The sequence below is a fragment of the Aspergillus udagawae genome, assembly GCF_001078395.1.
Source record: "Aspergillus udagawae IFM 46973 DNA, scaffold_2, whole genome shotgun sequence".
Lineage (NCBI taxonomy): Eukaryota > Fungi > Ascomycota > Eurotiomycetes > Eurotiales > Aspergillaceae > Aspergillus > Aspergillus udagawae.
This window is the reverse complement of record NW_025091265.1, coordinates 1,527,849-1,543,619: the sequence shown is the minus strand read 5'-3', so window position 1 is coordinate 1,543,619 and position 15,771 is coordinate 1,527,849. Positions and strand designations below refer to the sequence as shown.

The window sequence follows — 15,771 nt, the reverse complement described above, 5'->3', positions numbered from 1 at the left end:
AGCAAAGTGTACGTACTCGGTCAGATTTGAGGAAGTGTGATATGGCATTCAATTCTCCTTGTGAATCTGCATTCTGTCTGCTCCCGTTTATTACTTTCCTTCTCTTTCTCCCGTTCGTAACAGGAGTTTTAGATTATCACTAGATAGGTGAATGGACGTATCAGGGGAGGTGTTGGGCTGATCACTTCGGCGCATCCGTCAATGGCACATAGCTAACCTGGAAAATCTTCTCCTTGTGAACAGAGCCATCCTCTTTCTTGTCAACAACCCATATGTACTGTCCACCACCGAGTCCAAAGCTACTTAGGGTGCCACCATCATTTTCCACATCAACGGGTATGAACAAGCGTCCTGGGGCACGTAACTGCTCAATGAGAACCGGGTGTAGCTTGTCTGCTGCTGCGCCCACATGGATTGCATCGTAAGGGGCTCCTTCCCTCCAGCCCAGCCGACCATCGGCGGTGATAAATTTCACCTTTCCGGAATTTAAGAGAGTGCGACCTTGCTCTGACTTCCTCATGTTCGCCCGCGCCAGGTCAACAAGTTCCGGGATATGGTCCACTCCGATAACCTGAACACTGGCACCATTGGAAGACCCGTCTGTAGCAAGATTGGCGAAAACATGTGTCAAATACCCAGATCCTGAGCCGATATCCAATACCCGGGATCCCGGCTTGAGGAAGTCAACTAAGTATTCGCAAGCATGGCCATGCATATGTGGCGCCGAAATCGTCGCTCCATGTCCGATAGGTTGGGGCGAGTCGGAGTATGGCCTCGAGGGCGCGTAATGGGCGCGATCAACCTTGGAATTTCAGTGTCAGAATCTCAGGAAGTGAGTGATTTTATTCTTGGGCTAATGGAGTGAAGGATGCTGGGTGGTGGCAGCGGTAGAAGCAAAGTGAAGCTCACGCCCATCATAGCTTTTTTCACCCGATCACTTTTAATCAGTCCTTCCTTACAGAGGTTCTCGATCAACTCAGCATTTGTGGTGCCAGAACAGTACCAAGCCATTGAAGACTGCTTTCTTGTAAGTTTTCTCAGCAGTGTGGTTGTCTTTATGTGCCTTTTCAGCATTCAGAAATCGCCTGTTAGATATGAGAGAATATCCCACTCGGACAACACGTATGGTGTTTAAGTGATGGATAGAATGGGCGCTATGGGAGCAGTCATATGCGGCGGGAGATTCCCATTATGTCAATATTACGGAGTACCTCATGTGCGGATGTCATCGGTGTCATCGGAGCACCATTGCATGAGTGGAAAGGCTCTTATCGGAGTGCATAAATCTCACTAATGCGTCATAATCATATGATGATGATAAGCAGGTACAGTTACACTCTTTGGCAGCTTTTTATTGTCCATTGCCTCAGTGGAGGTTACTGGCTTTTCTGGCCTATGGGTCCCTCCCTAGAGCAGGTATGCATATCAATTTCGATCTACATTATTGACAGGCTAGTTGTTGTTGTTTATGGGCTTTACCTTTCTGTATACCTAGAGACCATCGGCTTTCCCTCTGAATTAATCGATATTTGCTTCTATGTACTCTGTATACTAAAGTGTCGCTTCACTCAGTAGTCAACCTCGTATCAATTCATATGCTATGTACAGGGTACGTCACAATAATTAATGTTTGGACATGTGACCCACTCTGTGTCCAGTTGTACTCCGTGTATATATGTATATATATAATAACACGGATGATAAATATTGTTCTGGACAAGCAGCAGTTTTATATCAATCATTCACACCATTAAATTTACTAGCAAAGCCCACCTAACAAACCATACGCGACACATTTCTAATCACAACCATAACCATACTTATCCTGTTTGCAACGCGATTACTCCCCACTGGCCTAATAAGTTAACTCCCAAGTCATGGTCACTTGGAAGGTGTATAACTTTTGTTGCCACATCCATTAAACGTTACACCCCGAACAATCAAGCCCTCAAAAGTGAATCAACTCACCGAGTCAGGTAGGACCAGATGAAAGACCACAAGGTAGATCCAGCCACCCAGGTCGAGGTTGATACAATTATACTTGATTATCTGCTGTGCACTGCCATCAACACGTTCCTCTGCACACAAGAAAAAGAGAAGGGATGGCACTGCAAGGATCAGAATACCACTTGGTTGATCCAAACCGTCAATAGTATGTTGGAATACAAGCACCGTCGTAAGCACCAAAGGTTGTGCTGACTATGGACGCCATCTTGCCGTTTATCGCTCACACAGCCCTGACACCGATGCTGATACATGCCGAGACAATCTCCCGCGATATGCGCATCAAGCTTCAGCTTCTCGAATTCATAACTACATGCAACCAGAATCAATATCATAGCACAGCAGCAAACAATCAATCACCAAGGCATGGATTTGGAGAGCAGGAGGAAGATTTTACGGTCTCGACTGAACGTCAAGTCTACCCACCACACTTGAAAACCGAGCCCCGGAGACCACACATTTGTACGAACAACGACCGTACCCAAGCAAGACTGGACATTTCTCCTGCCATCGCCTATGCATTCATCTCCCTGTGCATCGTCGCAAATAACCATTTGTCCGACACTAACTGGGCTGATATTGCAGCCCAGCTCTTGCTAAAAGCTGCGTTCGAGAAACTTGGTTCTCATGGGGGTATAACGCCCGACATATTTTATGAATTGATAGCCCAAGCCCCAGAGACGCTTAAAAGAAAGCCTGACTGGCAACGAGTGGCTGATAAGTATGAAACTTACCTACAGCCACCGCTCGGGGTTCTCCCGTCCAAGGACCTGGAAACCCCACTGAAACGCCTGCCTACGCATCAACTTGGAACCATCATTATCGAGTTCCTGTTTGATCTCATGAGGTGCCTGAACCCGCCGGTTCTGTTACAGCTCGAGAGAGGGAAGCTCTATGGACTGAGCCGAGCAGAAACACAGGGGCTGAAAGCCAAGGTTGGACTGCGATGATAATAAGTCTGCCATAAAGATTACAACCAACATAGCGCGTTTATCATTTTGAGCGCATGAACTACTATTCATAACTTATGCCGATAGCTAAACAACAGTCTCGGCAGCGATCTGAACGAAGTGTATGGTGAATGCCATGGCCAATAAGATAGTATTTTACAAAAAAGAGGAGCAGTAGATACCCCTGGACGAACTTAAGAGGCCACTAGCCGAGCAACATCCGACGAGGATCTTCAATGTATTCCTTGACCTGAATGAATCATAATCAGCGGAATGTGTCAAACAACGAACAAAATTCAACGAACCTTGATAAGGAAAGTGACCGCCTCCCGTCCATCCAAAAGTCGATGATCATAGGTCAGGGCAAGATACATCATCTGGAAACGTTAGCGCCTGACATCAAGTTGGGGCACTATGGCAATGCGTACGGGACGAATTTCCACTTTACCGTTGACGACTGCTGGCCGGTCCTTGATCGCATGGAGTCCAAGAACAGCTTTGAAAAGTTAGGATTCGGTCCGAAAAGAACGAGGGAGAGAGCACAGACCAGTCTGGGGCAAGTTGATGATCGGAGTGCCCATCAAAGAGCCGAAAACACCACCCTAAAACAATGTCAACGATCTTGTCACGTCATGAATCATGCTGCTTACGTTGCTAATGGTGAAAGTGCCACCAGCCATATCCTCGATTGTCAACTTGTTGTCCCGTGCCTAAAAAAATATCAGTCACAGAAGATGCGAGCCAGTCGCATGATGCCACTGACCTTCTTGCCAAGGTCTGCTATGGCCTTTTCAATTCCGACGAGATCCATGGTTTCAGCGTTACGGACGACAGGTGTCACAAGGCCCTTCTCAGTAGCAACAGCCACGCTGATGTCAACGTAGTCGCGGTAAACAATGGTATCACCACCATTGGGGCCTTCGATCGATGCGTTAACGGCGGGGACATCTTTCATAGCTAGGACACAGGCACGGGAAAAAGCGCTCATGAAGCCAAGTTTGACACCCGTTTTCTTCAGTACATCGTCTTTGTAGAGTTTCCGGAATTCCATGAGGGATGACATGTCAACCTCGTTGAAGGTAGTGAGCGAGGCAGCGGTATTCTGGGACTGCTTCAGGCGCTCGGCTATTCTCAGCCTCATTCTATTCATTTTCACCTATTATCCCCAAGAAGTAACATAAGAGCCGCAAGTTAGCAAGTGTAAGAGAGATAACACAGATGTTGAAGGGAACTGTAAACGCACCCTACGTTCCTCACGACCTTCGAAGGTCGGTTTAACGTCAGAAGGAGTCTCTGACTTAGGAGCAGGACGCTGAGGCTTGGAAGTAGGAGGCTGTTCAGGCGGAGGCGACGGAGCTTTGGGGGCCTCTGATGGCTGTGGCTTGTTGGACTCTGCAGGAGGCTGCTTGACATCTGCGGGCTCCTTCGGCTTTTCAGTAGCTGTCTCCTCTTTTGGCCCAGGAGCGCCACCTAATTCGAGTTTGACCAAATCCTGGCCAACCGTCACAGTGTCTTCTTCGTTCACGAGGAGCTCCTTAATAGTCCCAGACTCAGGCGCATTGACCGACACATCGATCTGTAATGGGTTGGCAAAACTTTCAAGCAATGTGGACGGTATGTGACATTCGCTGAAACCCTACCTTGTCTGTCTCAATTGTAGCGATTTCTTCGTCCCGCTCAACGTAATCGCCCACCTCTGCCGAACGGTAAGTGAAAGACCTGCAAACTGGTCAAGAGACCTACGCTTCGAAAATTGCTTCAATGTACCCTCGGTGATCGATTCTGCCATCTGAGGGACCTTCACTATGGTATCAGCTGCAGCGAGATCAGCGAAGAACATCATAAGTAACCGAAGCAAATTGCGATACCGTAAGTTCTGATCTGATAGCCTCCGAGGCGGGCGAGACTGCTCCGGGGTATATTGGCTCTATGGAATGTCGACGGTTAGCCAGAGCAGATAAATTAACGTGAACCTCCAATGTCCTTACCCCGAGGACGGAGCATGCAGCAAAACCGCGCCAGTCTTATGCCTTCTAAGCGCCAAAGAGGTAATACTCCTGCGAGCACCAATGCAAGGCAAGCGGGAGCATTGAGCTGTTCGAGGAATGGACCTCAGGTGTAGCTCTGACAGACGGTGAAATGGTAACCTAGACGCCATATTTCACCCGACTTGGTTGGGTAGTAAACAGAAGTTAAGGAGCAAGAGAATCTGACACGATTGTCTGATAGTAGAGAGGAAACCTATGGTCCCAGAATAACCTACTGAAGACCTGTTCAATACGTCTTCACTCGACGTTGCAGTACGAAGGTACAGGATAGCAGAGTGACGGAACTTTAAGTTAGCGCAGTGACCAGGGACGAAAGCTCAACCCCGGGCCGAAAGAACCGGAATTTCCCTCAGCAACACACGCACATCATCTGCGTTCCATGCACCCGGTGGATGACGGAGTATTATTATTACGCTTGTTCGGCTTTCCATAAAGACCAACATGGCAGATTCGGCGCACCCTATCAAATTCACTAGGTACGCCTCTCAAGAGAAACTGCCCTGTAGTGAGTGGACAGAATTTCGAACAATCATTAGAATCTACAAATTTGTTCTTCAGCTAGCGTTCCCTCTCTGCAGTCGGTGTGTCAGGTCTCAGGGTCTTCTTTCCCTACGACTTTGACAGAGAGAAATCATGTCTGCTAACGCCGTTGCGTAAGTTGCTCTCAGAAGGAAGAATAGGCTGCGTTGCTAATCTCAGCTTCGCTTTTCAGGTCACTCTACCGACGGAGTCTCAAGCTTGCCCTTGACTGGGCAGTTCACAGACACGTATGGAGAGGACAAGCTGTGTATATTCGGTCCCTGTTTGAGGCAAATAAGGACGTTCGTGATCCTCGTCAACAAAGAGTAAACTCCCTCTGACCCCAGCAACCGTCTGGCCGTTGCACAACCCAAGTCATCAGCTTATACAAACAAATATGGCAGGTGTTACTCCGCGAAACCGAGAAATTACTGGAAACTTGGAAACACCCGGACCCGTACCGCGCACCTACTGCCCCTGGTGGTAAGTCTGATAAGTTAGAAAAAGGGCTGCATCATGCGCAATTGGCTGATAATGTCTCCCAGGCAGTAAATATGAGAGAAACCTTCCTGCTCCGCAGTTACCTTGTATGTTACACCATTTGATCTGTCGATTTTGCCTCGTTTGACATACGTCTTAGATGCTTCTCAACATGCAGATGCCCACTGAGCTTGGACGGCGTACCAGGTCCATATATTTGCGTCAATTAGACGAGCTTACAATAGGTTCCCTACTCGAAGATAGACTTGGCGTTTTAGTAACATAACTCGCAACTTGTACCCTGGACGTTGCTTTGAACAGTTATAGGAAAGCGCAGAAATGCTTGGGCGTATTGAAAGAACTACGGAAGCTGCAGACCTCTTTAAGTCTACTTAGCATCAAATATACTGAGACTTCAGTCGTCCGAAAGACAAATTTCATTAAGAAAGCTGTCGGTATCATTCAATGCCCGTAAGCATAATGTACAACCATAAATCAAAGCATGAAAAACAGAGCCATAATTTGTGCCCAGTCCAGAACCCCGTTATCACATCATGAGAAACCAAAGCACGCCGATTGAGAAAACCCGAACAGGAAAGAAAGAAAAATATGACAATTAAAGCTCCTGGCTAGGACCCTTTCCACTCTTGGGAGTCTTCTTGGGTAGAAGGTCTGGAGATTGGTTAGAAAATATAGCCAAGACAAAACCCAAGTGCGAAACTTACTTTGGTGGATGTTGGGCAAGACACCACCCTGCGCAATCGTAACGTGGCCAAGCAGTTTGTTCAATTCCTCGTCATTGCGAATGGCAAGCTGGAGATGGCGAGGAATGATACGAGTCTTCTTGTTGTCACGGGCAGCGTTGCCAGCCAACTCCAGGATTTCAGCAGCGAGATACTCGAGAACAGCGGCCAAGTAGACCGGAGCACCTATACAAGGGTATTATAGTCAGAACCGCAAAAACAAAGACAATGAGTTAAATCGCGTAAAGACTTACCAGCACCAACACGTTGAGCGTAGTTACCCTTGCGCAGCAGACGGTGAACACGACCAACGGGGAAGGCAAGTCCAGCCTTCGAAGAGCGCCTAAATTCATGTCAGCATGGTTCGAAGGCTCATGGTAAAACAGGGCTATCTTACGACTGCGCGTTCTTGCTGCCGCTGGCTTTGCCTCCAGATTTGCCTCCAGTCATTTTGTCTGATTAAGTGGTCAAGGTTAAACTGTGGTAGTGGTTTTGATAGAGTTGATGATTTTTCAAATCGAGGACGCGGCGGACGTGTAGTAGACGGACAGTCGTTGAAGTAAACCAAGAGACTGGGTGGTCAGCGCGAGGAAAGCCAGGAGATTTATAATGACGCGCTCAGGGTGACGTTGGCCTACCCAAACGCCTTTCAGATCACCCTCTCGCTTAGCGGGGCTGACCAATCACCAAAAAGATCATGGTCCAGCGCTCCAATAGCTTGGCTACGCATGTGAGCTACGATCTGTGTGGCCTAGTACAGTGTTGGGGTTCCAAATCAAGTTAAGTGCTGTAATATTTCAATGTAATAATTATTACATCCGTCTTGGCACGACCTCACCCTAGTGTTTGTAGTACTTGAACTTAATTATCTTGCTTTAATCATACAGATCATACCAAGGTGTGACCGTATTGAAATTCTGTCTCTTTCGCGTACTTCAGATCAACTGGGGTTTCGCAGGCTGGTATAAGTAGCGCGCCTCCCTCGTCACCGCGTCTCCATCATTCTCATCTTCATTCTCAATCCATCTGCACAACGTTCGAACGTCAAGTTTCCTCAACACAACCACAATCTATTCTCTCGAGCTCTATTTAGTTAATAACTTCTTTTGATAATCTTCTACTCACAAAATGCCTCCCAAAGCTGCCGAGAAGAAGCCTAGCACTGGTGGCAAGGCGCCCGCTGGAAAGGCTCCTGCTGAGAAGAAGGAAGCCGGCAAGAAGACCGCTGCTGCTGCCACTGGCGACAAGAAGAAGCGTGGCAAGACTAGGAAGGAAACCTACTCCTCCTACATCTACAAGGGTAAGTAATGCCACTGGTGATATGTAGTGCGGAAGCTTACCAGGGTGCAGTTCTCAAACAAGTTCACCCTGACACTGGTATCTCGACTCGTGCCATGTCTATCCTGAACTCTTTTGTCAATGGTATTTTCAACCCGAAAACATTTGAAACCGATTGTATTCTAATCCATTACAGATATCTTTGAGCGCGTCGCCACGGAGGCATCGAAGCTTGCTGCTTACAACAAGAAATCCACCATCTCGTCGAGGGAGATCCAGACTTCGTGAGTAAAACCCTTTTATACATTATACGAATTACGCTAATTCTTTTTCCAAGTGTTCGGCTCATCCTCCCTGGTGAGTTGGCGAAGCACGCCGTTTCGGAAGGCACTAAGGCTGTCACGAAGTACTCTTCTTCTGCCAAATAGGCATGTCGCATCTTGCTTTTGCCTTGTGTGTTTGTTTCTCGGGATTGTCATTTTTACTGCCTCCTTATCTTCATGGTTTTGAGGCGGTGGGTTACAGGGTGTTTGAGGGTCTTTTAATGTGTCATGGGATGGTTTGATATTCTCTTTATTTTTTTTTTTCTTTTTTTTTACTCTCCTGATGCCCTTTTGGGTTGAATGTGTTCATGGTTCATTCGCGACGAGAATGCGGTGTAACATAACTCGGATTTTGGGGCTGGTTGCACGATTTTCCTTCCCCTACCATAAATCGGAATCTCATTTGCTTATGCAACATATTCTTCATAGTCGCCTCGGTTTGGGGTAATTTGAATAGCAGTTCCACATTGCTTGTTTGGTTCGGGTTCCATACTTCGCATATTACAGAGCATCCGCTGTTCTCTTTCAATCATCATCCAAGACCTCTACCTCATCGATCGCCCCTTCACGGCCATGGAAGACAGCAGTGTCCGATTCGCTGAGCACATGTACGATAGCTTTCCCCTGAACAGATACCCCGCTCTTCCAGTGTGTCCAGTCTTCTTTGTCTTTTATAATGAAGCCGATAAGCATGCTCGGATCCATGTCTCGAACGTGGATTCTCCTGAGGCGTCGAGTATGATAGGTTTCTATCTCTTCATTGGTGTATTGTTCATCGATACTGCGCTGTGGCAACGCTGGGCGGGTCTGATGAGGGTCAAGGTAAAAAAGGTGTGAGCCTTGAACACCGACGAAGTAATGCGATGCCGATGGGCGTCCACTGCAGATCTGGTCACCACTGGTCCGGGAATCTTGGATCTTTTGAGTTATAACGTACCCAGCTATTCCTACGGATTGGGGGAGTTGCAATGTGGTCTTTACCGCGTCCCAATACACGGGAGTAATACGATCGATTCCCAGTCGCGTCCCAATTAGTATCAGTGTTGGTCTGAAGGACCCCCTCTCGTCGTGGGCAGCATCCAGAAATTTATCTTCATGCACATCTGCTGTATCATCAGTCATGTAGACACCAAGGTTGAGGCTTCCATGTTGAGACACAAGGGCCCTAAATTCATACGTAAGCTATGCTAATGGGCCAATGTGATTGGGACATACTGTATGCATCTGGCGGTCGCTGAGGGCCCAAACCATTCCCCGGGATGTTTGTTACAGGACTCGGCACCATGTTGGACAAATCGATGTATTGAGAAAGGTGCATCCGGATGATCTGCAAACTGTGACAATAGCTGAGCCTCCTGGTCAGTGTTGATTCCTCGACGCCAACCTGTAGGCATGTTAGCTCACTGCAGCTTGAATACCGGATATATTGCTGAAAGTGTTGACGTTGCTTGTTACCTCGGCCAAATAACAATATGGACATTGCGTTCGCCAGGAGGCTCTGCCCAGACCTTATCATGCAACCCCATCCTGTGTCGGATGTAAATCCATGTTGGTCAACGAGCTGGCTTCTCAGTCGCACGCTCAATGTCATTGCGGAGTACGCATCCTGTTTAATAGGCTTCGGGATTGGGGGAAAGTTCGATCTGTAGGTAATCCAGATCCTTGATTCGAAGTCGAGAAGGAACGATTCAGGCCAGCCCTGTTCGTCTAACAGGCCCGGCATTGTAGCCTTTGGGTCCAGCTGGCTTGGTCCTTCTTCGTTTGCCAGTCGCATTGGTTTGGGAGATGCTATGGACGTATCAGCCCAAAGAGATGCAGCTCCTCTTTCATCTGGCGTGGCTTACCGGTGCGCCTATTGCCTCTCTCTGTGCCATCCGTTGTGTATTTGGTTCCCAGGCACCAGATGGGGTCTTCTGGTTGGTCGTTTCTGGGTGCAGGGTCCCAGATATACTGTATAATTCGCTTGCAGCGTTCCATATCTACCCCATTCATTTTGAATGGCGTTTTGTGCAGGTCCGTATGTCGATCTCTGCGGGGGTGCTGAGGCGCTCTGGTCGACTAGTTTGCGTTATATTGTTTCACGTCAATGTTGGTTTGCTGCCTGTGCACATCAGTATATAAAGGCTCATCTCAGTCACCTACTGGCGTTGAAATGGTGTGGCTGTGTAGGGAATAGTATACCACAGTGTACGGTCATCTGTTGTTGCTATGATGATTTATGGTTAGCGGTGATCTCAGTAGTTGTTGTCTTGATGAGGGGTTCCGTCATACAACATCAGTCACGAGACTGTAGTAAACGTGCAGCATATATATGTATATATATATAAACCCCCCTCAGCTACCGTAGCGGTTGTGGTATGTTACGGTCTAAAAACCAAGACCATCTACCTGACGACGAGGATAAGCAACGACAACCGCGTAAAGATACAAACCCTACGACGGTTACATAGGCAGTGATCCATAAAGTTATACAAGCCTCGAAAACAACCCAATGACATACTTCGTCATAGGGATGGCTGCCACCACAGATAAGGATATAGTGATAAGGACGTCACATGCATACAACACCATATACACCGCCTTCAATGTCAACGGATGACAGACTAGATAAATCTTTGACTCCACCAAGTTCCAACTTCTGAGAGAACCCAACAGACCGAGTTTTTCTCAACACATAAGAACTGTGTGGAATGCACACAGAAAAAGTGCAATGCCAGCGTGCTACTCAGAGTGAAAGAGGGCATCGATACTGAAACGAAGAGGGCATACCCAGAGAATTGATCTCACGACCGTAATATTGCTAAGGCAAAAAGGGGGAAGACATGGCTCGCCACAGCAGGGCGAAAGCACGCACGAGCAACCAGATGGCCGTGACAAGGACATCGCACACAGGTCCATCACCCCACATGTAACTGACCGACCATAACCAACTGACTTGCTGCAGCTCACATGCATCACCAGCTCTCCATGCAGCAAGAAGCACGAAACACTGAGGGGCGCAATATATGGCGGATGGGTACTAATTTCCGTCATCAGGCAGTGCAGTTTGTGAGTGCAGGTCCACAAGAAAACGATGAGAAAAAACTGGAAAGTTTGGACATGCAGCACAAGGGAATAGAAATGACCCCACCTGAACTGCCCCCAGAACAACGCAACGGAGAGTCCATGCGATACCCTCAGCCTTTTATTATTGCACCGGACGAGGAGATTTCTACGGGTGCCGAGCATATAGACCACGTCACCCCCGGAGGGGATAACACCAGCGAGGATGAAATAGTGTTTACTGGACGGCACCTTAAAACAAAGTATGCTCGAGGACCATCAGGCGAAAACCGATCTCCAATATCAAGGCCATCCAGGCAGCGCAACGCTAGGAGCCCCGCTCGTCGAAAAGAGCAGGAAATCTCCGACCATCGCAGAGGAAACGAATGTAGCCCGCATAATAACGGTTCAACGCAGCCTTGGCTACCACATCACAGCCACAAAATACCGACACAATCATGTCCCACAACAGGAGACGCTTCGGGAGACCTACTTCGAACCCAGCGAGCCGAGCAAGTACAACCACGTGCCATCGATGAGACTTTTGATTTCATACCCTTCAATCCCAGACGCCCATTAATTGGAGAGCAATATTCGAGACCTCGCGAAGACGAAGAAAATGACATATTGGCCGATTACATAGCGAACATTGACGAAGACTACTGTCAGTGGACTGATTTGAGTCGCAGTACAAGCACGGAGTCCGACAACGGTCAAATGGATAGGCCGGCGTCTACACTTGTCTCCGCTGAACTGATCAATGCCGACTGTTCCGAGCCACCAAAGAATGGGGAGGAAATAATTCCATGCGTACGCGGCCAACTGTTGGCTGAATCTGAAGATGAGAGTGACCCTGATCTGGCTTCCGGAGGTATGCCCAGTCAACTGCATCCAAACACTTATCTCATGCTGAAGCCACCAGGATTTACTGCTAAATCGAATGGATTTGCGGTACTTTGCACCAATTCGACGGACGGGGCACATAGCTCCCCGAGCTCTTCCGAATGCAGTGACACTGAAACGAAGGAAATCGGCAAGCACTCGGAGATCGAGACAGAGAGCAGTTGTCTGCCTCGGTCGCACCGTAACCGCAGCAAAGCAAAGGAAAATCATTTCGCTTCGGCAACCGCCTTTGCTGACGCATTGGAATCGGACCCATTTTATGGATTCGATATAATGGACTTTAACAGACCCAGCCTGCGGAACAAAACAAAAGGGAAGCAGCGTGCTTTTGATCTGTCATTATCCGATAGCGAGCTGGAACTGCAATTGGAACGGGCATGGCGAAATGACAGAGAGAAGAAAAAGACAAGGAAACAGCAGAGAGAAGAGCTCCGTGCTGGAGGCCTACTCGGTCGGAATGCAAATGCGCCTGATCTCAGAGCTAAGTATTCAAGTGGCTTCGATGTCGATGATCTAAAATTGGAAATGCGCAGTTTCTTGCTATCATCGAAAGAAAGGTACGAGTTTCCCTGCAGCCGTTATTGAAAGTTTTAAACCTAGAGTGCTGAAACCCGGACTTTGTTCAGCTTGTTTCTTCCGCCCATGTCTAAACATCACAGGAAGGTTGTGCATGACATGGCAGGCGCACTGTCACTCAAATCACAGTCCCGCGGGAAAGGGTCGTCCAGATTTCCCATGCTGTACAAGACTTCCCGCACCCCAAGGCATACACAGAAAACGATCACACAGGTGGAAAGAATATTATCGAAGTCTCAACTCTCTCACCGTGGCCCCAAGTCACGGTCCCAGAACAACAAGAAACCGGCGAAGGCTTCTCGTGGTCACCCTTCATCATCTGTCAGCTATATGGAAGGCGACGTCGTTGGAGCCTCAGCACCGGAAATTGGAGCGGAAAACAAGGGAAGAGCTATGCTCGAAAGGATGGGATGGAGTTTGGGGACTCCGCTCGGTGCCATAAACAACAAAGGCATTCTGTTACCTGTCGCGCACGTCGTGAAGAATTCCAAGGCTGGCCTAGGGTAGATAGTTTCGAGGGATCTTACAATCCCTAGTTGCATCTACTATGGTTGTCTTTCTAAGGCTAAGTGGTGGAGCTGCAACGATGATAGAGGTTCCAACACTCAACAATCCTGTCGCACTTCCAAAACTTCTCTCATGGAATGATGTATGGCACGAACCTGAGAAGTGTCCCTACTAGAATGCTCTATGATACTATAACGCAATTATTATATTTATGACTATGATTACCCGCAAAACCATGATGTTTGTGGCATCTACGTCAACATAACTCCTTTCACTATGAGATGGTTGAGGGGACGAGTGGATAAAGATCAATAACAGTCACTTAGGTCATAAAGGGTTTATTCGAATGCTAGTCTTTGCTATCTGACTGGGGGCTGGGCATGGTCATACTTCCTCAAGTGTGTAAAAAGCTGAGTTTTGGATGGAAACGCAGTATTGCAGGTGGTACAAATCACTTCGGGAGAGTGACCCAGAGCCTGCTGAGCCGCCTTTCGAGCGCGTTTCTGTTTGGCCTTGCCAATTTTTTTTATATCAATCGATGGACTCTGACCCAAGCCAGAAGCTGACAATCTTTGAGATAGTAAATCAACGGCATCGTCTGTCCTCTCAGAGACATCGTCCGAGCCTGTGGGATTGAGAATGGTTTCGCTCGACTCGTGGCTAGCATGTGTCACAGGAAATATGGTATCAGCTTCCGTGAATTCGCGGCGACTTCCCTCTTGCGTGTCTTCCATGATGGGTGCAATGCTTTGATCACCATCAGCATTGCCTCCATCTTGGACCTTCCCACTCTCTTCATGGCTGAAGAAGGAAGCTGCTGAGTCGTCGTTGCATTGCTCTGGTGGAGCATGGTCACTGTACGGCGCCATATACTGGTCAAGTTTGAGGGACTCATTTTCTGCTCTCATCTCCCAGCGAAGCTGTTTGACGGCCTTGACGTGTTTCTTGCTACGTTCGTGCGCGTTGAATTGGTTCAGGCTCTTGAAAGCCTTCCGGCAAATGATGCACTCGAACTGCTCAAGTTCAGATCCCGAACTATCCGGATTCTCTTCCTCAGCCTCTTCCGACTTCGCCCAGTGAGGTATAACATGCTCACGCAGCTTTGCTTGATTTACTGCTCTTGATTTGGCAGCTTGTGCAGCGGCAGTTTGACGGAGGAGCTCCCGGCGTTGGGCTTCGCTTTGGATGCCACTTTTATAGCGCGGATCCCTCTTTTTAACAAATGCCACAAGTGATCTGACAGCTTCGTTAAATTCGCGGATACCCTCCTCTCTCAATCGCTTATTTTCTTTCTCCATCAATCTGCGCACGCGACGATCTGGAGCCTCAGAATATCGGTATATATCTTTCCAGGCGAAAGATTTCTTGGTTGAGAAGCTACACCAGACGGCATAGAAGGGCCGTACGACGTCTTCAAAAGTATCACTTTGTGACCCGAAAGTGGGATAGTCGACAAACTCCAATTTGTCTGCGCGACATGCCATTTCTTCCTCGAGGGCAAGCCGGGTAAATACCGCTCGAAGGCCGCCGAAGAATCCAGATGGAGAATCCGAAAATTCCATTCGAGGACTGAACTTGGAGAACAGCTTCAAGATGTCACCAGAGGTTGTCATACGGCTATCATAGCAGTATTCGCTACTACTTGGCTGCCCATCGCCACTCAAAAATGCATCTTTGTGAGTATCATACCATGCGCGCTCCTGAGGATCTGAGAGAACTTGGTATGCAGTTTGGATTTCTGCAAACAGTTTCGTTGCAGCTTCCACATTGCCATAGTTTCTATCCGGGTGCAGCTCGAGAGCTTTTCTTTTGTATGCTCTTCTTATTCTTGATGAGATCCGAAGATATGAATGTCAGCCTAACAGGCACATGGCGGGTTATAATAGAGTTACAATCTCACTCATCAGTGGAGGCGTCATGTTGTATCCCCAGGAGTTCATAATAATCTTCTTTCCTCTCTTTGGACGAAGGTTCAGCAGAATATGCATCATCCCGAAAATTTGTAGATTGAGATTGGCCCATAAGGGATCGACAGCCTGACCTAGGTAAAAATAACGGAAGAAGTGTACGTAATGGCGATATAGCTCGAGTCCTGAGATTCTTATGGATATTAGTTTGGAGTAGGCAGTACTATCTTAATTTTCCTCTGGGGCTGTTTCCTCTGCGGAAAGGTATTATAATGAACCTGTTTCATAATATTTCCCTTTGGTAGTTATTGGCTATTAGCCTATTACATACTTGCTATTCTTATTACTATTAGTTAAGGAACCATCATCTTTTATGCATTCTGATTTAACTTGATGGGATATAAAATTACCATAGTGCAGTGGGCCTATTATAATAGTACTACTCAGTCTACTCACCTCTCTCGTAACATTCCTAGATTTTAAATAACTGT

The 15,771-nt window shown here is 47.7% G+C and overlaps 8 protein-coding genes across 8 annotated transcripts; 3 read left to right on the top strand and 5 right to left on the bottom strand.

Annotated features, from left to right (window-relative positions):
- Positions 1–181: 181 nt before the first annotated feature.
- On the bottom strand, positions 182–1,011 carry Aud_002855 (protein-L-isoaspartate O-methyltransferase; the record flags this gene model as incomplete). Its single annotated transcript, XM_043287812.1, has 2 exons — positions 182–802; positions 910–1,011. 2 exons carry the CDS (start codon positions 1,009–1,011, stop codon positions 182–184), a joined length of 723 nt encoding a protein of 240 aa, XP_043143747.1.
- Positions 1,012–2,201: 1,190 nt separating this feature from the next.
- On the top strand, positions 2,202–2,954 carry Aud_002854 (uncharacterized protein; the record flags this gene model as incomplete). The annotated part of the gene is made up of 1 exon (XM_043287811.1): positions 2,202–2,954. One exon carries the CDS (start codon positions 2,202–2,204, stop codon positions 2,952–2,954), a length of 753 nt encoding a protein of 250 aa, XP_043143746.1.
- Positions 2,955–3,159: 205 nt separating this feature from the next.
- Aud_002853 (putative dihydrolipoamide succinyltransferase) lies at positions 3,160–5,112 on the bottom strand (the record flags this gene model as incomplete). Its single annotated transcript, XM_043287810.1, has 11 exons — positions 3,160–3,204; positions 3,260–3,331; positions 3,383–3,450; positions 3,502–3,556; positions 3,605–3,664; positions 3,718–4,110; positions 4,198–4,530; positions 4,595–4,650; positions 4,698–4,769; positions 4,823–4,881; positions 4,943–5,112. The coding sequence occupies 11 exons, from the start codon at positions 5,110–5,112 to the stop codon at positions 3,160–3,162; spliced, it is 1,383 nt and encodes a 460-aa protein (XP_043143745.1).
- A 1,505-nt stretch (positions 5,113–6,617) lies between these two features.
- Positions 6,618–7,194, bottom strand: Aud_002852 (histone H2A; the record flags this gene model as incomplete). Its single annotated transcript, XM_043287809.1, has 4 exons — positions 6,618–6,673; positions 6,727–6,930; positions 6,999–7,087; positions 7,142–7,194. 4 exons carry the CDS (start codon positions 7,192–7,194, stop codon positions 6,618–6,620), a joined length of 402 nt encoding a protein of 133 aa, XP_043143744.1.
- Positions 7,195–7,872: 678 nt separating this feature from the next.
- On the top strand, positions 7,873–8,450 carry Aud_002851 (histone H2B family protein; the record flags this gene model as incomplete). Its single annotated transcript, XM_043287808.1, has 4 exons — positions 7,873–8,044; positions 8,095–8,166; positions 8,219–8,306; positions 8,360–8,450. The coding sequence occupies 4 exons, from the start codon at positions 7,873–7,875 to the stop codon at positions 8,448–8,450; spliced, it is 423 nt and encodes a 140-aa protein (XP_043143743.1).
- A 420-nt stretch (positions 8,451–8,870) lies between these two features.
- Positions 8,871–10,337, bottom strand: Aud_002850 (cysteine protease ATG4; the record flags this gene model as incomplete). The annotated part of the gene is made up of 5 exons (XM_043287807.1): positions 8,871–9,225; positions 9,283–9,510; positions 9,561–9,729; positions 9,801–10,133; positions 10,190–10,337. 5 exons carry the CDS (start codon positions 10,335–10,337, stop codon positions 8,871–8,873), a joined length of 1,233 nt encoding a protein of 410 aa, XP_043143742.1.
- Positions 10,338–11,294: 957 nt separating this feature from the next.
- On the top strand, positions 11,295–13,373 carry Aud_002849 (putative R3H and G-patch domain protein; the record flags this gene model as incomplete). The annotated part of the gene is made up of 2 exons (XM_043287806.1): positions 11,295–12,847; positions 12,950–13,373. The coding sequence occupies 2 exons, from the start codon at positions 11,295–11,297 to the stop codon at positions 13,371–13,373; spliced, it is 1,977 nt and encodes a 658-aa protein (XP_043143741.1).
- Positions 13,374–13,732: 359 nt separating this feature from the next.
- On the bottom strand, positions 13,733–15,395 carry Aud_002848 (putative C2H2 finger domain protein; the record flags this gene model as incomplete). The annotated part of the gene is made up of 2 exons (XM_043287805.1): positions 13,733–15,200; positions 15,274–15,395. 2 exons carry the CDS (start codon positions 15,393–15,395, stop codon positions 13,733–13,735), a joined length of 1,590 nt encoding a protein of 529 aa, XP_043143740.1.
- Positions 15,396–15,771: the final 376 nt, after the last annotated feature.